Source organism: Solanum stenotomum, chromosome 8 (assembly GCF_019186545.1).
Source record: "Solanum stenotomum isolate F172 chromosome 8, ASM1918654v1, whole genome shotgun sequence".
Lineage (NCBI taxonomy): Eukaryota > Viridiplantae > Streptophyta > Magnoliopsida > Solanales > Solanaceae > Solanum > Solanum stenotomum.
In genome coordinates this window covers 58798168-58824016 of record NC_064289.1, presented here as the reverse complement: position 1 = coordinate 58824016, position 25849 = coordinate 58798168, and the positions used below count along the sequence as shown (strand labels likewise).

General features: G+C 30.7%; 5 protein-coding genes across 6 annotated transcripts in view; 1 reads left to right on the top strand and 4 right to left on the bottom strand.

The window, feature by feature from the left end:
- Window positions 1-3400, bottom strand: part of LOC125872448 (isoamylase 3, chloroplastic) — a 32758-nt gene extending 29358 nt beyond the window's left edge. Inside the window, exons 1-2 of one of the 2 annotated variants that reach the window (XM_049553177.1) lie at window positions 3135-3400; window positions 1382-1539 (exon numbers count right to left, since the gene is read on the bottom strand). In XM_049553177.1, coding sequence (XP_049409134.1) covers window positions 1382-1539; window positions 3135-3359 — 383 coding nt within the window. In that variant the 5' untranslated portion in view covers window positions 3360-3400. Of the gene's footprint in view, window positions 1-643; window positions 666-1381; window positions 1540-3134 lie in introns of those variants that run through there. The other variant, XM_049553178.1, reaches the window with a different exon arrangement.
- Window positions 1-25849, top strand: part of LOC125872449 (glyoxysomal fatty acid beta-oxidation multifunctional protein MFP-a-like) — a 121213-nt gene that overhangs the window by 59414 nt on the left and 35950 nt on the right. The window lies entirely within an intron of this gene.
- Window positions 5737-8633, bottom strand: LOC125872464 (60S ribosomal protein L19-3). The gene is made up of 5 exons (XM_049553196.1): window positions 8457-8633; window positions 7149-7271; window positions 6266-6579; window positions 6022-6092; window positions 5737-5938 (listed from the first exon to the last, which is right to left on the bottom strand). Exons 1-5 carry the CDS (start codon window positions 8566-8568, stop codon window positions 5914-5916), a joined length of 645 nt encoding a protein of 214 aa, XP_049409153.1. The 5' UTR covers window positions 8569-8633; the 3' UTR covers window positions 5737-5913.
- Window positions 10454-14866, bottom strand: LOC125872457 (polygalacturonase). Its single transcript, XM_049553187.1, has 5 exons — window positions 14618-14866; window positions 13387-13695; window positions 12317-12606; window positions 11255-11474; window positions 10454-10681 (listed from the first exon to the last, which is right to left on the bottom strand). Exons 1-5 carry the CDS (start codon window positions 14801-14803, stop codon window positions 10454-10456), a joined length of 1233 nt encoding a protein of 410 aa, XP_049409144.1. The 5' UTR covers window positions 14804-14866.
- Window positions 15767-21955, bottom strand: LOC125872456 (pectinesterase-like). Its single transcript, XM_049553186.1, has 4 exons — window positions 21230-21955; window positions 20219-20586; window positions 17043-17255; window positions 15767-16473 (listed from the first exon to the last, which is right to left on the bottom strand). Exons 1-4 carry the CDS (start codon window positions 21853-21855, stop codon window positions 15986-15988), a joined length of 1695 nt encoding a protein of 564 aa, XP_049409143.1. The 5' UTR covers window positions 21856-21955; the 3' UTR covers window positions 15767-15985.

Genomic DNA, 25849 nt, shown 5'->3' with positions numbered 1-25849 from the left:
GAGCTCACCAGGGATAGTACTATCCCTGGCAAGATGAATGAATGGGTAATTTCAAACTGTTCAATAATCCAAAGTCTTTGTAAATATATGGTACTTTATCCTAAGTGTAACAAATCATTTGAACATTTACTACATACTAAATTTATAATGGTATCTCAAGGTGATACAACGTCAATTACTGCAGAAAAGATTATGCTGGGTTCACCAGAATGTTTAACACCACTTCATTAACATAGTTTCTAGGTTTTCTCCATCTTAGATGAAATGTTGCAATAGATGGAGGGATGTGATGATATCTACAAGTTGAATTTAAGATGAAACGTTCCTATGCTGTTCAGAAAGCTTTTACTTACATTTGGCATCCCCCCACCCCCTTGTTGATATAATCACAGGGGGGAATTAAGAAGGGCATATGTTGTCCTTCCCGTTTCAATTATATTGGAATAGATAATGTAAGGCATCCCAGACCCCTCTCTTCAACCTCTCCTATTTATCTCCCAGTATGCATGGAAAACAACCTAACCCACTGGATTTCCATACTCCAATCTATGTTAGGTTAGAATTAGTCATATTACAACAACAACATACCTAGTGAAATTCCACAAGTGAGGTCTGGGGAGAGTAGAATGTACGCAGACCTTACCACTACCTTGTGGACGTAGAGAGGTTGTTTCGGAAAGACCCTCGGCTATTTCCGAAAGATCCTCGAGGTGATTTGGAGTTGCACAAGTGATGAATCGGAAAAGGGGACCACTAGAGATGGCTCGCTGTCAGGCGAGCCAACTGATGTCAGATCAGTCAGAAGAGATGCCAGAATTCTGTCTCCCACATCTGCACATGGATTAAGCTCTGGTGAGGCGAATTGATGCATTGACGCTGACAACAAAGCTGTTGGTGATGAGCTTCTCGGTCTAAGGTCACCAGAGCCCTGTCATTCTTTTTGTATAGGAGGTGACACTCAAACTACTCCTACACCAGTACACCGCCAAATTAAACTGGGCAGAACGGAAGTTTGTCTTTTCCATCCAGAGGATTTGGAGGATAAGAAGGAAAGGAAAGAGCATATGAGAATTCCTCTGAGTCTAATACCATTGAACATTGGGAAAAGAATGAGAAGAAATGGAAAGCTTGATTGTTCCCTCAAGCTTGGCTGGGATTATAGCTATTACACCTTGTATATATTTTTGGTTGGTGTATGTTTACAAAATCAAATCCTAGTCATATCAAATCATTATGATTATGCAAATCATATAATATCTCAACATAAACAAATTTAATAGGCAGGATTAACAGTAGAAGAATTTAATATCTAGAATTTGCAACTAAGACCAGAATTGAAGACAACAAAATATACCATCCAAAAGCATGAGTTCAGTCTAACCTCTTTGGAAGAATTATGCAAAGTGTAACTGCAGAAGCATGCTGAGAAAAAATTGCAAAATTTATTCCACTTTCAGTTTCTGATACTCCTAGTGGATGAGCCAGACCAGGGGAAACTTTGAATGAAGGGCAAGTGTCCAGCATTTGAGGAGCTTCTTCCTAAAAGCATGAGCACAAATAAAGAAATCAAATATTTAGGTTTCCCATAGGACAGTAGTAATCTTGTCCACTTTCAAGAATAAAGGTCTGCCAAGAAAGCAAAATTGGCCATCATTTGGTTAACAAAATTAGGATAAGTTAGGATATCTCATTTGTATTGTATAAGATCATAGGTGAGACAATCTATCTTCCGATGTTTGACCCAACGTGTTATGCAGTAGATAAATGACCATAGTAACTTTACATGCAAGACGTAATTCTATCAGAATTCAACCACACAAAATTATATGATAAACCAGGGAAATCATTACCAATTATACAATAAATCAGGGGAAAAGGCATAATTGGGGAGGTTGGGGAGAGGGGAAGAGGAAGAAGAAGAGTCTATTTCGGTGAGGTCACCAGATAGCTGCATAAATCCTAAGGGGAGGTAGGGAGGTGGTCATTAGTCTGGCCTCGGGTTCTAACTTCTAAGAAAGAAGAAGATATAGGGACGAGAAAATGAGAGAACAACAAATCCTTCACCATTATACTTGAGAGGTGGATTGGTCGTGTCCTTATAAAAAGGAGATGACAGCTCTCTAGAGCAATTGGCTCCTTCATCAATTCGTACATAACACTCTTGATGCTACCAGAAAAAGTGAACATCAAAAAAAAAGATCATTTTCATAATATGTCTAGGTAGAATTGTAATTTCAGTTAGTAACAAGTACTGGATAACTGCAGTAAAGCGTACTCTTTCTGATGAAAGATTAAGTTCCATGTCTTATTAGTTAGAATATGAAATGTTAAAGTAGGTGCTCATATCACTCACTTAAACAAAGCATTGGCATAGACCTTAGTGACCCTACTCAAACATTAAACATGTGGCATTTTTGTGTGCATGGTTAGAAGGAAAGCTATAGGAATCAAACCTCATCTCCAGCAAATTAAGTCCTGCAAGAGTGCAGGAAAATGGAAGGGAAGTCATGACAGAAGCTTATTTTTCTCGCTATAAGGCATAAGTAGTGAAAGAAGTAAACATATAAAGAGAAAAGGAAGCACTATCCCTCCTACTTATAATTCAACATTTAGCTCAATCAACTCTAGATGTCTTTTTTACATCAATGTCATCAGCAGGAGCTTGCACCAAATCACTTACCCGCAGAACTCATTTAACCCGACCCTGCATAAGTACCAATGCCCCTTCCCCTTTCACCTCTAGATAAAACTTCTGGAATGATCCCTTCTACTCATACTTATTATATTAGAAGTGAAATTCTCAATCCTATACCAGGCTCCGATCAAGGCTTATAAAAGCATCAACCTCATTCTAAAGGGAGTCCTCCTTTTGATAATAAAAAACAATTGTTAATTTTCTAGTACTTTGTTACAAAATGTACAGCATTCATATCTACTCATAGTATTCATAGCATAATCAAAGGTAGAGATATTTAGGTATCTTCGAATAATACTACAAGCAAATTGATCCATTGGCTCTGTATTTTACATGATATCAGAACAGATTATCCTGCTTTGTCTAAGTAAGATTAAAAAAAAAAACTCATCTGAACTCGCCAGAGTTGTGTTAGTGTACGTGAAAGAGAATTACGTACCTGAAGTTTAGCTGCTGCGACCAACCTAGGTTGGAACGCCTCCTCCGATGTACAAAACTTCAGAATCCGTTGGTCAGAGGAGAAGAGCCTGAGACTATCACGCCGGCGAAGCTGCCAGAGATCTTGAAGAGCGTGACGGTGCGTTCGTGGAACTATATTGGTCCGGTTAACTGTTACAATGCCGGTTGGACATTTCTGGACGATTTGTGGTGGTCCTCTAATCATCGGGCCCTATTTTTGGAGAAGAGAATCTGTGCACTCACTTTTGTCACAATTTATAATTAAAAGCATCAATCTTATATATATATTATTATATTATATTATAAAAGAGTCTAGGAATGACTATCAATGTTTCAATAAGATCACTAATATATATTATATATTATTAATTATTATACTATAAATCACTACTAATATCCAATATATTTATCAAACTATATAAGTGGGCCCCACCACCTTCCATTTAAATACTACATATTATATATTAATTTACTATACTATAAATGACTTAAATACTCCATATTATCTATTACAATAATTAACAATTATTTGACACTTTAAATTTTATCAATGCCATATAAATTAGGATAAAAAACCTAACATATAATATTTCAATATATTTAAAAATAATATAAGTAATACTATACATTACAATAANGATATATTATAGTATGATAAATAACAAATTATCATATCCAATAAAAAAAATTAATTACGTAATTTTAATATTATGATATTTGGTATGTTGGATATTTAGAAATATTTGGTATTTAAAAATGAAATATTAAAATACTAAATATTGTATAGAAAAATATACATAAATAATTTGTATGCATGATATAATACTAACAAATATACAACTAAATATTACTTAATACAAAACTATTAGAATTTTGATTACATTATTTTGATTGATTTTTTTATGAGTAATTGATAATTAAGGAAGATGTTTGTATATTTATTTATTTTTATATGTAATTTTACATGTGTAACGTGTTAGTGTGATATAATTGAGATATTTTTTGAAAAATCAAATTATAATTCTCGATGTATGAATATATATATATAGTTGAAGTTGAGCAAACTATAATTATTAATATATCATACCACAAAATACTGATATAAAACTTTTTTTTTATTTTAGAAAGCTTGCTCTTGAATAAATATTACTCTAGTGTACGAATATACAAAACCCAAGAATTTTATTTTATTATTTATATTTATAGAAATGTGAGCAACGTCGGTGAGATTTATCACCAGTTGGACTGGACAGTCTTGGATCGGCCACTTTTTTGTTGCAGAATGGGGTGACATTATTTATTTTATTATCACTCCTATTAAGTAATTACTTCCTCTATACTATGTTAATTGAATTTGTGTTCAAATTTGTAAAGTAATATATACTTATTAAAATAAATATTTAAGAACATAATTTAAATTAAAATTTTCACTATTTTTCTTTGCAAAATCATAAATATAACTTAGTATGATATTCATCTCCTAGAAAATATCAAACTTCATTATAGGAAAAGACAAGTATGGAAAAAAAATCGAACATTCATCTTATACTTTAAACAATTGACTTATTTTGAACAATAAAAAGTAAAAACAACTCTAAAAAATTCAATTAATATAAAAAAGAGGGAGTACTACTTATATATATATAAGGAAAGACTTTGAACAACTTTCAATTGTCCCATTATTAAGCAGATTCCGATTGCTTTGCTTGGACTCAACATGAGCAATTTTACGAAGAGAGTAATAACATATATTATCGAGAGTTACATAAAAGAAAATGCCATAAATTATAATAATAAACAATTTTAAAAATATCTAATGAGATAAAAAATACTCCGATATATTGGACATGGTTCACTATTAACTTCACACACTTTTTTTAAAAAAAAACTATAAATAGAAGAATAATTTTATTATATCACCATTTGAATATATAATAAATAAACTAACACTCACCAAACCATTTATGTCCCAACAAGTACGAATTCCCACCGCACGTTCAAGAGCTCAACATCACGGTTATGCAATGAATATTGATTATAATCGTGTCTGTTACAACTACAAGTTTGTACACTTTCTGAACTATACTGTCCTCATTTTTTAAACCGCAAATTTTGCCTCAACGTATACCATCTTCTAAGGATTTCATAGGACATGAGTCGTCACTAGTCAGTAGTAAGCTTGAATATTTTGTCCACAACCGCTAAAAAAAATTACATCTTAGGCACTAAAGCTATGGAAGTACATAACGATAAAACTGAAGAAATATTCTTACGTACATGTAGAAAGTTCAAATTCAGAATAGCGCATACAATATCGCATTACTGAGAATGTAATAAAAGCACTGGAACAACTCAACATAAAATACTAGCAAATTGTAAGACAGAACCAGGCAAATAAGTCCTATCCTTGTTCACATTGACCAGTAGTGAATTTATCCTGCTACAATTAAAATCAAAGCAAATGACTCTCGTCCATAAAAGGACTACCTTCGATTGAACAGTCGCAACTAGCCAAAAAAGCAGAAATGCAACAAGAAGAAGAATTCAATCCAATGCAAAATGACTCTGGAGAAGATATGATTAAAACATATAGAAGGATCAACGTATCAAAAATTTAAACCAGCTTTCAAATTCATACAAGTAACATTGTCTTTTAAAGTTAAAAGGCCAAAAAGGGAAGGGATCAAACATACTAAACTGCCATACTAACAAGGACAAAAAGTAGGCATAGCACCAACCCTCCTTATAATTCATCATGCTCATTTCTTCGACTTCTTAGATCCCCTGCAAGGATATACTCTCATCAAATGATGTTCAAACTAGGCCCTAGGAGAAACTACAATTAATATATTTGCAGATGAACTTACTGAGCTTGCTGGGCTGGTGCGGCAGCAGCTGGTGCTGCAGGTTGTTGTACTGGCTTCTCTCCTCCTGGTCCCTGAAAATTGAAACAGAAAAGATGAGCAAAAATCCTACACAGATACTTAAAAGGGTATAAAATCCCATAATCACATGAAATGCATCTTAAAACCATAAAACTCGAGTAGAGCACTCTATCAAGTGTCAGAGCCAACTTTGCTCTAGAAATTTTAATGAGCTTCAAACAATTACCTGAGCCAAACGTTCTTCCCTCCTTGCAAACTTTCTTTCTCTGCTTGCCTTGTTCTTTGCCCTCCTAGCCTCAAATTGGTCGGACAAGGTCTTCTCTCTAGCCTTCTCAGCCTTTGTCTTGTGGATATTTTCCATCAGCACACGCTTGTTCTTGAAAACATTACCCTTCACCTTCATGTACATGTCATGATACATGTGTTTGTCAATCTTCTTTGATTCCCTATACTTGCGAAGCAAACGCCTGAGGACTCTCAATCTCCTCATCCAAAGCACCTTGGTAGGCAGTCTAGCCTCCCTGGTACCTTTGCGCTTACCTGAAAAAAGAACAGATATAAGCCAACGGAGCAATTTCACCTGCTAATATACATTAGTCACTACAAAGACAGGATAGAAATGGCATAGTTCAAAGACAGTTAATATACGAGCAAAATAATCTTTGATACCAAGCAACCAAAAAGGTGCCTATATTGATATATCTTCTTTAGGTATGGAGTACACAAAAAACTGTTTAATTAGGTCAAAAAGGTGAAGTGACACTACACTAAAACAAAGCATGATTGTATTAAACAACTTACCAGAAAGAATAATACTAAATATAGGCTTCTAATCCCTCTTATCTCATTTTAATTGGCATAGATGCCATGTATGGCCAAAAGCTTTCTCCTTGGAAGTTCATCTCTTATATTCTTCTTTATTTTGATTGAAAAATTGAGTTGTTATATTCTTCTTTATTTTATTGAAAAATTGAGTTGTTATATTCTTCTTTTTTTGAAGGGAAAAAAAAAATGTCCAATGCTTGACAGCAAATCAATAGAGCTACCTAAAAACTGAACTAGGTCATGTAAAATAAGTTTCTGCAATCACAGTCAAGACAAGGAGGTACCATATCCAGAGTGACGGCCTTTCCTCTTGGCCTCCTTCATTCTGCGAGCACGAGATCTTGAGTGAATTTTGGTTGGTTTCCTGATGATGAAACCATCCTTAACCAATTTCCTGATGTTTTGACCTGCACCAAATGGAAATGAAGGGATTACTGGCAGTAAATAAGAAACTACAACAAACAATAGTTGCCACAATGACATACGCAGAGTTACAAGGATCTCAAATGGCTTGCACAAGCTTGACCAATTAGCTTGTTAGAGCAACATGTTCTAGTTATCGAGATTGAGTAAACATTAATATCATTTTGTCATCTAAACATCAGATTAATAAGCAAATAATGCAAAGCAGCAACACCAAATATATATCTGTCAATACGACAACACACCCAATGAAATCCCACAAAGTAAGTATCATTCCAAATTGAAATCTGCCAAAAATAAAGATAATTGCAGATAATTTATACCACTGTTTGGTAACCCTATCATTACTGGTTAAATTACAATGACGGTGCTGTAATGAACATATACAGCTCAATTACATTTCCATCTCACGACTCAAACTTCAGCAAATATAACTTGTCACAAAACCTATCAACACCTGCCAATAATTTCAATCCACAACATCTTCAGTTCAGACAAAATCAGTGTAATTGGTTATTCCCATCCGTTAACACAAGAACAACCATCCTTCTTAATAAAGCTTACCAAAATCAACAATGTTTCCAATGCTCAAATCTAAGAAATATCACTCTAAGCTGACACTGTTTACATGTAAATAACAAAACATTATAATGCTGCTAGTCTCGTGAACATTACTAACTAAATTCGAAAACCGCAACCCTAACAAAAGGCGAATTGATAATAACAGTACATTAATCTACGGTACACTGGAGCTTAACTGATCAAACTCTACGACATAAATATACATAAACAGTATATTAAGTTGAAACAATTCTAATGTTGATCAAAATCCAAACCTAAAACCCTCCACACACAAAAAACGATGAAACGATAATCAAAGTAGCATAATCTAGGCCTCTTTGGATCTAAACTGGTCAACATCTACTACGTGAAGTGTATATTTCGTTACAACAACAGTAAGGTTGATCAAATTCCAAACCTAAAACACTCCACAACCAAAAAAAGGGTGAAACGATAAAGTAAACATAACCTAAGCCTCGATGGAGCTAAACTGATCAAAATCTACTACAGATCTTTCACAAATAAAAGCTACAACATACAAACAAGAGATTACAGAGATAGCATGAACGTAACTAGAGATTGATAAGAAAAAGAAAACAGAAACATACGGGAATTGGCCATGGAGATTTCATTCCCTTCATTAGGATCAAGCCAAACTTTTCCTCTTCCACACTTGAGGACACTAGCGGCGAGCCGCTTCTGGAGCTTCAACGAAACCATTTTCGATTTTGTGAAGCTGCGAACAAAGGAGAAATGGACAGTAGTTGGGAGAGGCGGCTTTTATACCACTGAAATTAATGCCCTAGGGTTTTTCGAAATGGGCTTAGAAACTGTCTTTGGTCCAATGGGCCTCTTAGTACTGAGGATTAGAACTAATTGCACTTGTAGCTATATATAATCAAGTTTTCAAATTATTTAATTCATAGTTAATGTTGACAAATTTTAGACAAAAAAAAACATATTTGTTGCTCTTCTTCTTCTATATCACTATCACAGAATATAGAAAATCATGTTATCAAAAAAAAAAAAAAAATTATGATGTGCTACATTATATAAAGGAACTAGGCATTGTGTAAAATCCAAGAAAAGAACACCATTGAAGGTTCTTGTGAAAAAAATTTGAAAATGATAAAATAAGTTTGTTAGATTGATGTGTTTTTCACAAATAGATTATTGGGGTTGGTTATTTATGATATTTAAAATTGAGCTAATTCGGAGTTGATTTGGGCATTGAATTGAGTGTTTATAAATTCAATAACAAATTATTATTTCTAGCATAAATTTGTTTACATGAATGCTTGAAGTACAGTCATGTATCTGAGCTCTCAGATAAAATTTATAACTTTATCCATAGATTTCCATAACTTCATCTCGACCTCCCAAGCAATGGGAGGAGTCAGGTCATTGATCGTAAAAGAATGAATTGCTTGGTTAAAGTCATAGCGAAAACGAATTTTCATAAGACAATTGTCACTACTTATAGACTTATAGACATGAACCTAGGTGATCTATTATATGGAAGAATCAACGAATGAGTTGTAGTTAGAAGTGAAATGTCACTTGAACCCAAAATCAGCTAGTTCTCACCAAAATGTGTTTAAGGTGTAGCAATTTATAGAATAAAATATGTTTCGCAATTTTATAATTCATTTTTTCAATATCTAAGTAACCTTTGAATACAAATTACATGTATTTGTTCTCAAATTTGTTATATATGTTTTAAGTTGTCTCTTAAGTGGCTAGAATTATATAATTTAGACTATGAATTAATTAGGGATCCCAAAATCGGCTAGTTGTGACGTATATAATCTTATATGGAATTATAAGATGATTAAATAATTATTAGGGATCTTGTGAACAATTTTTTGACTAATTTATTGGTATTTCTTATATCGCTTCTAATTAAATAACTTTGTCAACTTATAAGATTAGATAATTTCTCAATACTAACAAAAATTTAAAAAACTTTTCTTATTTAGTGTTAGATTGAAATTTGTTGAAAAAAAATGAAATATTTTCCATAAGAATAACCCTTACTATTTAGAATTTTGTAGTTAATATGAATCAAGCTAAATTTTATCTTTTTCTATTTTTCTAGAAGACCCTAAACAGAAAAATATCGTAATAAACCATAAATAAATTATGTGAATACACAAGAACATATGCATATTGTATTTAGCTAGGGTTGGTATATATCCCTAACGACTAACATCATTGTCACTAAGAAACTAACCCTAGCTATATTCCGTAGCTAATATACGTCAAGCTATAAATTTTTATCTTTTTTCTATTTTCAGACACCAAAATAATATAAATATTATAATAAATCATAAATAAATTATGCAGATACAAGATTGAACACATGCATGTATTTAGCTAGGGTTGGTATCCCTAACTACTAACATGCATTATTGTCACTAAGAAACTAACCCTAGCTAGCTACACTCAGTAGCTAATATGCGTTAAGCTAAATTTTATCTCTTTCTCTATTTTCAGACATCGAAAAAAAAAAGATAAATATTATAATAAACCATAAACAAAATTACATGGTTTTATTGAAATTCACACACATTTTTTCATAGACATAATTTGATTAATAATGTAATTATTGACATGCTGGTACACTAGTTTTTCCACTGAATACTGTTTTGGCATTTTGACAAGTTGCTCCTAAAAGAGGTCCAGTTGAACCAGATGGAGTTATATCAATGTCAGCCAATTCAACTCCTTCACATGGAGCTGCTTCACTGCAATTAAGTGCTACTGGTGCTTTTGTATTTGTTGTGCCCCTTATGTTCTTGAAGTGAATATCTGTTAATTTCACCTTTGATGGCTATACCAAACAAAATATAATAATGTATAAGTGAAATTGATCTACACAAATTAGTATAATTAACTCAAATTCATGTGTTATGATGATATACTAATAGTTTACGATGATACTTATTATTTCTCATTTAACTCTGTTTAGTAAGGTTTGAATTTTAGAAAGAAATCATATAGTGTTTTTGCTTCTGTTGAAAAAAATCACAATTCAAATTGTATTACTATTTCAAATTATGGTGATCTTAACATTATTGTCCCAATAGAACTCGAGGTACTTGTTATCACTCATTGACATATGTATTGAGTAATAACTCTATCGAGCAAGGCTTGAATATTGAAAAGAAATCATCACCTAGTGTTTTGCCTTGGGATGAAATCTAAATTGAGATCTCATGACTCTATGTTGGGCATATTATTGACCACTAAGTCACACATCCTTAGGTGTTGTGGATACCTAAGTTTAGGGGTGTCAAGCACATAGCGACATGGTTAAGGATGAGTGCATATACACTAAAATTTCTAACATCTCAAAACACATGTGTCGAGTAACTAGTTAGTGAAAAGTAGTATGATAACTTACCTCATTCTTGTTCTTGGAATTATAGTGTTGATCAATAAGAATTGGATTTTTAACATCATCCAAGACAATATCTTCATAAACAACATCAGAAACTTGTAGTGGAGATGAAGCCATATAAGTCTTGATTCTTGCACCATTTGTTGTACTGTGGAATGTACAATTTTTTATATAAACTTTTGTAACATCCTTCTCATCTGGTCTTTTTCCAAGGCTTCCAATGCTGCACAAAAATATTAAAACAAAAAAAAACTATATTTAAAATTTTTAAATGCCTAAATTTATGAAAAAGGGTAGTAGTATTTTTAATCCCACAATTATTGATAATTTTCAATTTTAATCTTTGTAGCACTTGAACAAACATATTGAACCTCACAATTTTAGGATGCTTACTATTTGAGCAAAATATACTTTTAGCAATCGTCAACGTCTTTTAATTAATAAAAATATGTACTCTTATTTCCGTTGCTTTGAATATTCATCATTTTATCATAATTATTAATAATATTATGACTTAATCATTCATGTGTTATGTTATGATTGTACTATACTCCATATTTGACAACAATACAGTTCTAAAAATAATCTAAGATATAACATATTTTCTATGTAAAGAGATCGAAAATACATATTTCAATTACTTGAAAGTTAAAATGTGCTTAATCACGTATCACACTACTAGAAAATCATTTTTTTTTACGGAATTCGTCGGACTTTGGCTCGTTAATAACATTTCCAATTGACTTTTTATCAGAAATTCCTTACTGACGAGCCAAATTCCAACAACACATCTATTGGATACTTGCGACGACTTTTTTTGTTGTGTCACAATACTCTTTATTGTTCTTTTACGACATATTAGGGCTAGAATGTAAAAGAGATGTAAAATTGTTCGTTGATTAAGAGATTCCATCAACTCGTGAATTATAATATTACGAGTTTGAATTGTTGTGATCTCTTGATCATTCTTGTCTAGTCGAGTCTTTTTTATTCTTCTATTACTTATGTGAAAAATTAACTGAAAAAATTTACATAATAATATTAAATTATTAATAAAAAACTTACCTTATTCCATGTCCAGGGCCACAATGAATATTATTGACAAAAATATTGGTAGTACCATGTCCAACACTAATGCAATCATCACCAGTCCCAATGTTGCTATCAGTAATATTGATATTAATTGTTTCACTTATATGAATTCCATCAGTATTTGGACTTGTTCCTGGTGCTGTAATCTTGATTTTTGAAACTGTGATGTCATTACTATCAGTAATTTTCAAGTGGACACCTTTGGAATCCACAAAATTGATGCCATTGATGGAAGAACTCTTCACAGTTTGAAATACAAGAGACTACACATACAAAAATAATAATAATTAAAATTCGAATCGTCGTTAATTTCATATATGATCATTATTATATCAAAGTCATAAAACTACATATTGTACTAGAAACATAAAATATGAAAGATAATGGATATTAGGTTGGGTCGAAAAAATATTAATTTTAAATGGTGTGACATGGATATCATGTAAGGTGCGCATGTCGACTTGAGTAAACTTATTTGACAATTCATTTTCTGGTTATTTGGATTAGTGCCGCATAAGATACATTTAAAGCGCGTTCTTTTCAGAGGAGGAGTTAGATGGGGTTTGTGGGTTCGGATGAACTCAATAATTTTTCCGTAGATGTAATAGAAAATTAAATAAATATATATGTTTATTAACTTATGAACCCCTAACAAAATTGATTGACGGTTCAGTGGTAAGAAAATTACCGTGGAAATACTTTTCACTCTAGAGTTATGAGTTTGAACCCCCCTCTCTCAAACTCTTAATCCTGACTCCGCCTCTATACTTCTTAACCAGGAGTGTCTCCATTTTCAAAGCTCAAATTCGAGCATTATGGTTAAAGGTGGAGGATCTCATCCATTTTCCTATGCTCTTGCCTTGGTGGTTATGTCAATTTCATACATATAACAACCTTAGCTATGTGTGTCATTTTTTTGCTTCTTTCATATAACATGTATAATCTTGAGTTACTTTTATTTTTTGTTATAAAAGTTAATTTTATGATTTTAATAGTAAATTAAAATTTGAACGATCATAAGTTAAGCGACTATCTAAACTTACAGTAGGGAGAGGAGGAGTGCTTCCGGTTTTGTCAGCATACTGCCAGCTGGCGTTTCCTTGTCCATTGAGAGTTCCGCCACCTGTAATAACGACACCGTCCACGTGTTCGAGGGATATCCAGGAGGCACGTGAGTACAAACTTATGTCTGTATTTGACAATACTGTCCCTTGAATTTCAATAGTAATGGGCTTTGGGCATGTACATGGGCCTTGAAAAATAGTTTCTCCTGTAGTGAATGTTCCTGGTGGAATAATAACTTTTGCTGGGCCTGTTGATTGGCAGGCTGATCTCCATGCCATCATAAATCCCTATTAAATCCAAGAAAATATTTAAAAAAAATTACATTTATAAATAATTTATTTTTTTGGTCTCTAAAATCATCAAATCAAATTAAATAAGCAGTTAATCTAGTAAAATACAACTTGTTATGAATATGCATACAAGTCCAAGAGATAATTAAAATTGAATTTCGATCATCAGAGTTATAGGAAAATTCAGGAGTAGAGAACTATATGATTTTTAACCAAATCTCTTTCATCAAATAAAATTATCTTTTGTGTCTTGTATGTATACATAACTCGTTGAATACTCTTATATAAAGAAAACCTTTTATTGTAGCAACAAAAGTGTTTCAAGAATTGTTTTACATTAGGTTGATCAAATTTTGGCGGGGTGACTCAATGCCTTTAAAAATGAAAATCCGTCTTACGCCCCCCAAAATCTGAGGACCTCATTTTTTAGTAATAATAGAATTATTATATGTATTTTTAACAAAAAAATAAATTATTAACATTAAAAAATGTTTATTTCTTTTTGTCAATTTTTAAATTTAACTTCCACATAATAGGTTTAAAACCACAAGATTAAAAAATATTCCATATATTTAGTTTAAGACCATAGCAAAAAAGAAAGCTTTTTCATTAAAAAGAAGAAATAACTTTGGATTTCAAAAAAATAAGAAGCTGGGACTCCGATTTATTTTTGGCTTTAGGCCACTAATTAACTTGAGCCGCCATTGAATTCTAATATGACTTTCTTGCATACTTTTGAATCCCCTCGTTAGAATTCCTAATCACACTACACGGGGCATGATGCAACGTAACGGTATATACCTAAATATGTATGAAAATATATGTATGCACACATAATATATAGTCATAGTAGAATATTGAATATAACATCAGGGCAAAGGGGCGGAGCTAGAAACTCAAGTATAGATTCGGGCCTTACCCGAGTGCTATCTGCAGTGGGATCTGGTCTAGCTCCGTACTTGGTAACATCGAAAACTGTCTCCATAAGGCCACGACGCGAACCAAAAGGTGCACATTCTGCAACTTTTGATGATAAAATGGCTATACCCAAAAGTAAGAATAATCCTATAGTATTATTGATTTCTAATCCTTTTGGAATAGCCATTATGGTTGTGGCCTAATTAGGAAATTGAAAAATAAAATAAAGAAGAAAAGTGAGAAAATTAAAGAAGGAAGGGACCCTTTTTGAATGGAGATAAACAAATCTTTTGCCATTTTTATATCAATCTTCTTACACCATACAAAAATTATTGGCTAGTGTTTAGTTTGTTTCATTTCTTGTTTATGTTATTTCCTACATTTTAGCTAAATTAGAAGTTTAAAAGTTCACCTTAAATCATTAACAGAAAATAATTTGTGTGGCCTTTAGAAGTTAGGTCCTCTTGTAAAATATAATTTAACTTTTTAGTTAAACCGTATGGTATCTGACTTATTGGTTCAATTAATTTAAATTCTTCAGGCACTACGAGGGAAGTATCAAATTAAGTCTTGCGCCTAACTCACACCCCCCAAAAAAGAGGAGGATTGCTCATGGTTCTTGTCTTTAAGTAACCGTTGTGGGATTCATACCATTCATCACCCTCTCACGCTTATATCCGTACATTTTTATCTGAGGTTCCACTGCTTGGTCTAGTGCGTGCACATTCATGGATCAATTGATATTTTCAACCCCCGCAACTGTCTAGGACCCTAGAGACCCTCATCAGGTGGGGTCGGGTCTAGCTCTAATAATATTATGTCAAATTTCATCTTGATCTAACTCAAATTCGAATATAAAACTAGTTTATAGAAATTTCTCCATTCTTAAGGTTCTAACCTAAATCTAATACTAGGGTATGTGACACCCTCACAACTCGATGACAATTGTCCACCAACACGTTCATTTTGATCTTAAGATTTTCGGACATTATTATATAAGTAAGTAAATAAATAATTCCAAATTTATTTATGATAATTAAGCTTATATTGCCACTCTGAACTCATTGACATTTAACAATTTCTCAACAAATGAAGCTTTGACTTCAAATTTCTTATAAAGGGAACTTAATATATATATTCTCAATAGTAAAACAAGCTTACAACATCCTTAAGATGCTAAGAAAAATCTTAACACATGAACATAGGCAAGCAATGAGCCAGACTAGTAACTGTCGCAGTTGTTATCTCCAAGGTATATATATATATAAATAAATACCCTATAAGTTGATGTTTTGATAAAATTTATTAATCATCTATGACAATATTCATCTTAATAGAGCCTCTGTGCTCACTGACTTAAAATCTTGTATCAAGAGGAAGTCAAACCGGAATAAAATGGCACCCCGGTAACAGGTATCCACTCACTCCCTTGTATAAAATTCCCAACAGTAAATTGACTCGCCTCAGTAGAGCTATTAATGACCCGATAACCGGGCCATTTCACTCTAGCACTAGTATTTGAACCGGGTCCCCGGTTCAAATACTCTCCATAATAAAGTGTGTTCAATGCAAAATCACCACTCCATTCTAACCAACCAGCAGGATCAATTAAGCTACCAATATTGGAGAAGAGAATTACAGTTCTTGAATATTGTTTCCATGGTCGTCCTAAGTAATTTTTGAATGACGATAGAACAGGAACTAAATCCGATGCAGCTTCCACTTTACAATTCAAGATTGAAATTCCAGTGTTTTGATTTGGATCCTCTCTTCCTTGTGCTGTGAACATGTTCTTCTGATTCGGGTTGGGTTTACGAGCATACAAGTTACAGTTCTGGAGAACAACAGCTGCATTACCTATTTGAAGACATAATTTAACAAGATAATTATATGCAAGGATCGAAGTAATCAGGTGTCTCGTATAGAAGCTACTAATATACTAATATATTGAAAGAGACACAAAAGGTTAACCTAGTTTGATGACTCGATCTACATATATCTATTAACAGAGATGAGTAATCCATTACTGTATATAAGAGAGAATGCAATATATGAGAGAAAAGTGTATATAAGGTAACATACTTGGATATATGACTTTCTGATTTTGACCATCTGAGATATTAATTTAATGGCCAAAAAAGAGAGAAGGTTAAACTAAAAATGATACTCCCTTTGTCCCATTTTATGTGAGGTTTGACTCGGCACGAAGTTTAAGAAAGAAATGAAGACTTTTAAAACTTGTGGTCCAAAATGAATTATATAAATTTGTGTCATTCTTTTTAGGACAGACCAAAAAATCATATAAATTGGGACAGATAAAGTATAATTTTCTGATTTTGACTTATAAGCATTTTTAGTAAATTTATCAAATATCGTATAACAACTAAAATATTTAGATTAGATAATCACACAGTTCAGTATATTACCAAAAATGAAGTCGACCGTCCCATAGACATCGCAATTGCGATAAAATTGTCGAAGGGAGTGGACGTAGAGGGTGTCTTGATAGGCAACAAAGCTGCATTGATAGAACGCAGATAGGTCGGAGCCGCTCCGCAGAGCCACTGCTTGGTGCTTGCTTGGTCCGGCATAGTTCTCAAACGTAATGCCTCTAGCTAAGAATCCATTTCCCACCACAGCTGCAATTAAAAAAAAATGCAAAGATATTGAGTTTTATAATACTGATCTTATTTTTGACAATTGAATTTGACTTTTTATATTCATATTGAAACTAGACTTAAACGTCTTTGAATTCTGCTTAAGGCTAGTGTAAAACAATTTATTAGGGAAGCATGGATATACCATTTATAATATGAATCATCAAAACTAATAATTTTGACTCTAACTCTATATTTATTTTTAAAAATTACTTGGATCTAATGCATTAGTTATATATAGATCAGTAATGTGAACTAAGTAACTTAAGTAGACCCTAGATTTTTATTAGAAAATTAAATAGTAAGTATTCATAAATATTTAGTTGTGGATTCAATTATTATTATTATTATAGTATTTACTTGATATTGTTATAGAAACCTACAAACTTCATGTTTTGAATCTGCTTTGATGTACAAATTATTAATTTAGAAATCAGTTTCTTTCAGAGGATTATAGATTATAGAGTACAATACAAGACACCAACATATATATAGACAAATCTTCCATCTTTTCAGAAATCTATATTTATTATTAATTATTTAATATTTATAACCAGATACTAGATCTTTTAAGAAAATTAAGAAGAAGAAAAAAACCTGCTAATCTTTGTCATATATATGGACACTGACCTATGTTGTCTTATATCATTGCATGTATGTAAATTGGAATAATACTTTCACTACCACTAATCGCAAGATTAATAGTCAGAATTTTCTTTTAAAAGTTCAAAATATGAAGGAAAAAAATATACACATGAAAAAGCATCGGGGTTGAACATCTATATTAAAAAATGTTAATCATATATAAACGATGTCATTTTTTGTTAAAAAAAATCAAACAACCCTTTGACCTTATCTGGTTCCCGACTGTACTTAAAATTATATGTTATCATAATTTTTCATACGTAAAACTCAAATTCAAAATCGTTAATCGAATATAAGCGTCTATCATACCATAACTCTATGTGGTCCTAAATTAAAGGCTAAAGCTACACATTGCTTCGAGTCGAGCTATTTAATTATTTTTTGATGTGGATTCAAAAATTATTGGAGGGATGAACCTAACCAGACAAGAAGACATGGGATCATTAATTAGAGCAGTACACTTGTAAAATAAATCTAGTTGACTGATTGAAGTGAATTTAAATTAAAATATTTTTTATTAAATATTTCCTCTGTCCCTAATTATTATTTGTCCACTTTTGAATAGATACATCTATTAAGAAAATAATTATTGACATAATGAGTTTACCATTTTACCCCTATTAATTATGAAATGGGTAAATTAAAAACTTAAGATTTTCAAGAAGTTATATCTTTTTCAAAGTAATTAATTAAGGGTATAATAGATAAACATATTTTGTCCTTTCTTGATTTATCAAAATGGACAAGTAATTAAGAACAACTAAAAAAGAAAAAATGAACAAATAATTAAGGACAGATAGAATATAAATATAAAATTTAGATCAAATTATTAAATTTTATCGAATTCATAACTTTTATGGTAGCTCAAACGCTCAATTTACAAGATAGGACCAAATTAATGTTGAGGTAGTTGTTGTGGGGTCCTTTATCTATTAGATATGCTTAATGAGACAAATATATGAATCATTCCTGCTTGTAATTATAGATGAATTTAATACTTAAAGTTAACGAATTCTTATTTAGTAGTAAAATATGAATAAAAATTATTAAATTTCCATAAATTCGTTAATAATATTGTGGTACATGACAATTTTTTAATTGCTGGACAACACTGATATTTGACTTTTATAAGTGATTCAAATTGTATCACATGAAATAAAATTATAATATATTAGCATTTTTCCTACTTCGTCCCTTCCTATTTTAAAGGTACTCTGTACTAGTCTTTTGAATCTAAAGTCTCGAACTCGTAGCTAGGGTGGTAATAATACGATTAATTAATTATTTATTTTTAAAAAAATATATATATTATATAAATTTTTAATTGCGTGTATGATTAAATTTAGATTTTTCAAAATCGTCTCAATCATGAATAGAGTATATATACAACTTTAATTTTTCCACACCGACAGAATCCATCAATTTTTTCATAACCCTACATGTTCAATGCCTAATATTTCATGTCAAGATCTTTCACTATCTTTTAAATTATTCATACTTTGAATTTTTGCCTAACACAACTATCTACACTATAATATCTAATGTCACGACTTAAAGGAATGACTAACTTATTAAAAGCGAAACACGTCTTTTCAGTCTCCTAATTTGAATTCGAAATTTCTAATTAAAAATGAAGAATTCCTATATATTCATCCCTCACGATGGTACCAATAATCTTAACTTTTACAAAAATTACTCCCTCAGTCCAAATTTCAATAATAGTTGTTCACTATTGACTTGACACACACCTTAAAAACAATTAGTAATCTGGACAATATTAGTATTATATTACCTTTTGAATATATTAAATTAAATGCTTTCAGAAATATATTAGATATTGAATAGTAATATTTAATAGCAAGGGTAATAGACACATAAAAATAAATTATCTCTTGATTTTTTAAATCGAACAAATATTATTGAACAATAAATTTTAGTATAATGGACAAATAAAAATAGTACTCTAGCATAATTAGATTACTAAAAGAATATTAGAATAATTCTATCAAACTATTAATTACAGTCATGTACATGACTCGTGATTAAAAAATTATTCACACCAATAATATGAGATAAAGGAAGGTCTAAATCGTTGAATTAATTTCAACAACGCATGACACTACATAGAACGTGCCTTTGTCCACATAATTATCTATCTTATTTTAAAATTATTAATCTCAATTAATATTTCTCGAATATGAGTATTGTAACATATAATTAAATTTCAGATAATTGTTACTAGCTATCAACGTATAAAGGTTAAACTCATACGATATCAAAATAGGGAGTTTTGAACTTACCAACGGTAGCTGATCGGAAAGTAGTCCATCCATCGACAACGTTCCGATTACCCTTTATTACTGTTTTTCCGATCCCATCTCCGACGAACATAATCATACTTTTCTTTCTTTCGACATCAATATATTCGAAATACGTTCCCGTCTTAATGTAAATCACAAATCTTGTAGTACTAGAATTTGGTGCAGCACTTAATGCCGCATTAATAGTGGTAAAATTACCACTACCATCCTTAGCCACAACCAAATCGAACTTAATTTGGTTCACCGGAGCTTGTAAAAGCGTCCTGTCCTTTTTTTTCAACCATTTCGGGTACCCATTCTTCATGGTGCCGTATTCTGGGAAGACTTCATTGGAATTTGATGACGACCTAAAATCAAATTATAATAAGAGGCTTTCAAACTTATTCATGATTAAACAAAACGAGACAAAAAAAAAGTAACTAATTCAATAAAATCGAGTTGAAATAAAAAAAGTGAAATAGAAATGATTGTACATAAAGGAGATAGGTAAATGTTTTACTACTAATTAATGAAAGAGAGAAATTTAAAGTAATTTACTCATTCATCACTAGGAAAATTTCAAGAAATCCTAAAAAAGAAGGAAAACTTATACCATATTCGTTTTAATTCATGTGTATTAGTTTGACAAGATACATAATTAATTTGAAAAAATAAAAAAATCTTTCAAATCTTGTGGTCGTAAAGTTAAATTATACTATTGTATATGAGAAAACTCCATTAATTTCATTTTATATGGTGTTATTTGTCAGAAAATAAAATTTAAGAAATAAAAAAAGAACAAATTTAATTTAGATACTTGCCTAAAGTATCTCTTGTGTGATATAGAAGTTTAAAGTTAAAAAGAGTTTTTTCTAGAATAAAAAATGTGTTATGGCTTCAAGAATATGTTAAAGATAAACATGTCATGTAAAATGAAAAGAAAGAAAATACTACTATTTTTGGATCGTTCAATATTTTGGGGGTCTAAAATAGATGTTTCAGTGGCCTTACCCTTGAGTCGACCCTGTCTTTAACTTCTTAAGCATGGCAAGAGAGTTGCTCACATGTTGAGATATGGTATGCAAGTTCTTCTCAATGTATTGACTCAAGTTGTGTTTACTATTGTAAATTCCACCAAGACAAGTATCTTGATTTGTCATTGCACCACTAAGAAGTGTTTGCAGATCATTATAGTGCTTTAAAGGTGAATTACTACTATTTTTAGTAGAAAGATCATAAAGAGTTGTTTGTAACTCATCAATAGTAGTATCACCTAAAAGTTCAATACAATCATCTAATGCCCTTTTCTCAATAGGGTCCAATTTGGACACATGGTGAAATATGTTAGAGCAATTTTCAGCAGAGGATTTGACTTCATTCATAGTGACATTAACATTGGAAGATATGATTTCTGGAATTGATTTTTGATGAAGATTTGGGATTAATGAAAGAGTGGAAATGCAAAGTTGGGGGTAAAGTGTGTCTTGGCAATGTGAATTTGCAATTTGGATGTTTTTGTGAACATGAATTTGTTGAGTACTTGATACTAATAATGATTTTGGGGGAAAGAAGAATGTGAGCAAGAAAATGGATGAAAGAGCAAGAAAAAGTGAAGGTTTCTTTTTTTGGATATACATTTTGGGAACTTTGTGATGGAAATGAGTAGTAAAGTTGTGCTTCTTTTATAGGAATTTAAGAAGTTTCACTTAAAGAGATTGTTCAATGGATGCACTAAATTGAGTCAGAATTAAAATGAATTGAGATACCTAATGATTATTTGAGTTATTTTGTTTGGGAAAAAAGTTTGAAAAATACTGTAACTTTGACCGAAATTGCTATTACAATATCAAATTTTATGGAGGACCTTTTACCCCTTGCACTAATTAATTGTGTATTTTAAAAGTATATATGTGTCCACATTACTATTTATACTGATGCAATTTTATGATGTCCATGTGGGCACACATATACCTTTAAAATACACTATTAAATAGTGCAGGGGGTAATATGTCATTTCCAAAGTTCGGTATTGTTACAGCAATTTCGATCAAAGTTCGGATATATTTCAGACCATTTTCCCTATTTTGTTTAAAATTTAATATTTGTACACGTTTAGGTTCGAAGGAAAATGTTCTCCACTTCAAATATTCTTAAAAAACATTTTCGTGGAGGATATGTGAGTTTTTTTTTTTACTAATTTCTGATGTTTGATAAATAAGTAGAAAATACTATCTCAAACTAGTTAATTATGGGATTTGTTGACCTTTTTATATGATTTGGACAATTCTCATCGCTTGAGCTAGTATTTGGAGTTGAGTTAGACCAAAGACTTATTTCTTTACATAATATTAGAGTAAGACTCATTCTAATTCTCATTCACGATGTTGAAGGCCCATATTAAAATTATTCACGCTCCAAATATTCAGCCCTTGGTATTAGTTTTTTTTTTTTTAAGAATTCTCACTTTAGTCAATAATGGGAAGAGTAATCTCTAATCCCCGCTCTTGGATTAGCTTTTGAGATTAAGTTAGGTTCAATTTTTATTTCTTTTACAATTATATATGTTATATTTAGACTATTTTTAGAAGTACAACAACAAGAACGACAACACTATATATATTTAGTATAATTCCATAAGTGGAGTCTGGGAGGGTAGAGTGTACACACACTTTTTTCCAACCTCGTAGAGATAAAGAGACTATTTCTAATAAATACTCAACTTAAATAAAGCTTGTCAATTAATTTGAAAAAGAGGATATATATATGGGAGCAATAGCAACAAATTAAATATGAAATGGAGAGTATTAGATAAAAACGCGAGAAAGAATAATAACGTAATTATACAATAATCGAGACACAAAAAATATCAGTGAAAATCAAAATTGAAGACCAGAAAACTACAAAAATAATGTCAATATTATTGATAAGAAAAAAGGTTCAAGAACTCAAAAGTGAAGTAACATAACACATAAAAATGAAATTAAATGAAAAATCAATTAATCGAGTTTCAATATATTTATCGAATATCGAATAGAAAATTGTAAAAAATAAACGAAAAGAAGTAATGGTGGTTAGGTGCCAAGAACAGTAGAATTATGTGTAGGAATCTAATTGAAATCACATGTCTACACATACTGCCGACACTGCAAAACCTTAAATCAAGGATGTATTCGTCTGCATTCTATGTGTTTTTTTTTTCTTTTCAATTGGAGTTCTAACAATTTTAGATTTATATCGGGTAGTGCCCCATTCAAAAAATATTGGATTCATATTGGAGTTTGATCGATTATTTTAAATTCATATCAGGTAGAGCCTCATTCAACGGTAGCGCTCCCTACCAAGAACTATTTTATACTAAAGATTCAAATCGAAACCTTTGATTAAGAGAGGAGCAAGCATTTTAAGTGTTGTATCCCTTTTCATTATAATATTAGTATAAGATCTGATCTATTCATAAAAGTTAAGATATAAATAACTCATCTAGACATATACCTATATGTATTTTAGTGTGTTCGTTTTTCAAGTCTATTTTTCACTTGGAACAAGGAAGACCAAAGGGTGTGTTTGGCAATTGGCTAGGAAAATATGTCGAAAAATAAGTAATCTTCTTATTAATTTTTTTGGTATTTAATTAGTAATATAAATAAGAAAATAGTATCTAAGGAACATTTGTACGTAATTTAGAAAACTACTATGGAGTGTGGCTGGGTCGAATGGGGTTTGGGGTAGCTCGGAGCCAAGGTGGAGCCAGCTTGGAGCTAAGGGATTCATATGAACCCCTTAGACAGAAAATTACATTATCTATATATAATTAAAATTATTTATATAAACTTAAACTCACAAGAATAGTCAAAGGAAGGTGGTCCATATTAAGCTTTTGGCGAAAAGCATGTGTCTAAGGGGCTAAAGTCCACAAATACTTGATTTTGGTACTATTATTTAAGTCGTATTCGTGCATAAAAAATTATAAGTCTATTTTCAAATAAAATATTTAAAATTTTATATGGTTGAAATTCAAGCACATATGACTAAATGAAAGTTCTATCTATTTTTGTATAAACTTTAATTATAAGTGGCTCAATTAAGTTATTCTTGCTTGAATTTCAAGCACATATATATAACTAAACTAAGTCATATTCTTTGTCTGAAGTCCAAGCACATATAATTGAAATGCTATTTTTGCATGAATTTCAGGAAGAAATGACTCGATTTTAACTTCAAACACCCCATATTTAAAATTATTTCAAAATCGATAAACGTACCCTTTTTATTTTTAGATCTAGCTTTTAATCAATAGGGCTTCAAGACTAACATAAACTGGCCAAACATTCTACTTATATATAAGAGGGAGTTTATGATGGGACATTTGAAAGTCCCATCATAAACTCCCTATATAATACATAATATAATAATATAATATAATAAATCATTTTTTCTACTATATAATATATATAATATATATTTATTTTCTAAGGGAGTTTATATAATATATAATATAATATATTCTACTTATAATATATACATAAACTCCCTTTTATTATATAGTAGAAAATAAATATAATATATAATTCTACTTTTATATAATAATATAATATAATAAATCATTTACAAATGACTTAAAATATTTAATATTTAAAATTCTACCATAAAATAGGTTGACTCTCAAAATTCTATCCGGGTCACATATATTGAGACAGAAAAAATAACATATATCATTTTAAAATTACCAAAAAAGTATTAAAAATAATAATAATTAACAACTTAAAATATCTGAAAGACATTTTAAAAGGGTTAATTTTGTAATTTTATCCATATCACATAATTTAGGAAGTTATTCGAAAGTTACATAAAAATATTATAAATCACAATAATTAATAACTTAAAAAAAAATTAAAAAAAAGTGCAAATTTGGATGACTCTTCAAATTTCATTTGTGTCACATAAATTGAGACAACAAAAATAGCATATATTGCGTCCATTTTAATTTATTTGTCTTAATTTTTTTTTTATATTGACAAATTGCGTAAAAATACTATAAATCATGATAATTGACAACATAAAATATGTTTTGAAAAAGATACAAAAAATTGCACTGATTCTTGAAGTTAATCTATCGTAAAAATACTATAAATCATGATAATTGACAACATAAAATATTTTTAAAAAATATACCTATAAAAAATTTCGATTGATTCTTGAAATTAATCTATCGTTAAAATTTATGTATAAAATACAATAAATCGTGATAATTGACAACTTAAAATATTTATTAAAAATGCACAAAAAAAGAAATTGACTGATTCTTAAAATTAATCTATCAGTGTCACATAAAATGAGACAAAAGTAGTAATATGTATTATTTAATGTCAAATTACTGAAAATTATGTAAAATGTATTGTAAATCTTAACAATTAACAACATTTGATTAACTCTTGAAATTTTATCTATGCTACATACATTGAGACAAGTGGAGTAATATATATTAAGTATTTACAAATTACGTAAAAATATTATAAATTACATTATTAACAACTTAAAATATTTAAAAATCATATTAAATTTAAATAACTCACTATATTTTATCTGTGTCACATACATTAGGACAAAAAATAATAGTTATTGGGCCCGTGC

What these genes read in the sequence shown, in the direction of transcription:
- LOC125872456 (XM_049553186.1), bottom strand. Translation starts at nt 21,855, where the DNA reads ATGTATATCCAAAAAAAGAAACCTTCACTTTTTCTTGCTCTTTCATCC. An exon ending in AAGACAGGGTCGACTCAAGG is followed by an intron (nt 20,587 to 21,229) that starts GTAAGGCCACTG and finishes ATTTGATTTTAG; the next exon opens with GTCGTCATCAAATTCCAATG. An exon ending in GACGGTCGACTTCATTTTTG is followed by an intron (nt 16,474 to 17,042) that starts GTAATATACTGA and finishes GTCTTCAAATAG; the next exon opens with GTAATGCAGCTGTTGTTCTC.
- LOC125872464 (XM_049553196.1), bottom strand. Translation starts at nt 8,568, where the DNA reads ATGGTTTCGTTGAAGCTCCAGAAGCGGCTCGCCGCTAGTGTCCTCAAG. An exon ending in AATCTCCATGGCCAATTCCC is followed by an intron (nt 7,272 to 8,456) that starts GTATGTTTCTGT and finishes CATTTGGTGCAG; the next exon opens with GTCAAAACATCAGGAAATTG. An exon ending in GCACCAGCCCAGCAAGCTCA is followed by an intron (nt 5,939 to 6,021) that starts GTAAGTTCATCT and finishes ATATCCTTGCAG; the next exon opens with GGGATCTAAGAAGTCGAAGA.
- LOC125872457 (XM_049553187.1), bottom strand. Translation starts at nt 14,803, where the DNA reads ATGGCTATTCCAAAAGGATTAGAAATCAATAATACTATAGGATTATTC. An exon ending in GGCCCTGGACATGGAATAAG is followed by an intron (nt 11,475 to 12,316) that starts GTAAGTTTTTTA and finishes ATTTTTGTGCAG; the next exon opens with CATTGGAAGCCTTGGAAAAA. An exon ending in ATTCCAAGAACAAGAATGAG is followed by an intron (nt 10,682 to 11,254) that starts GTAAGTTATCAT and finishes TGTTTGGTATAG; the next exon opens with CCATCAAAGGTGAAATTAAC.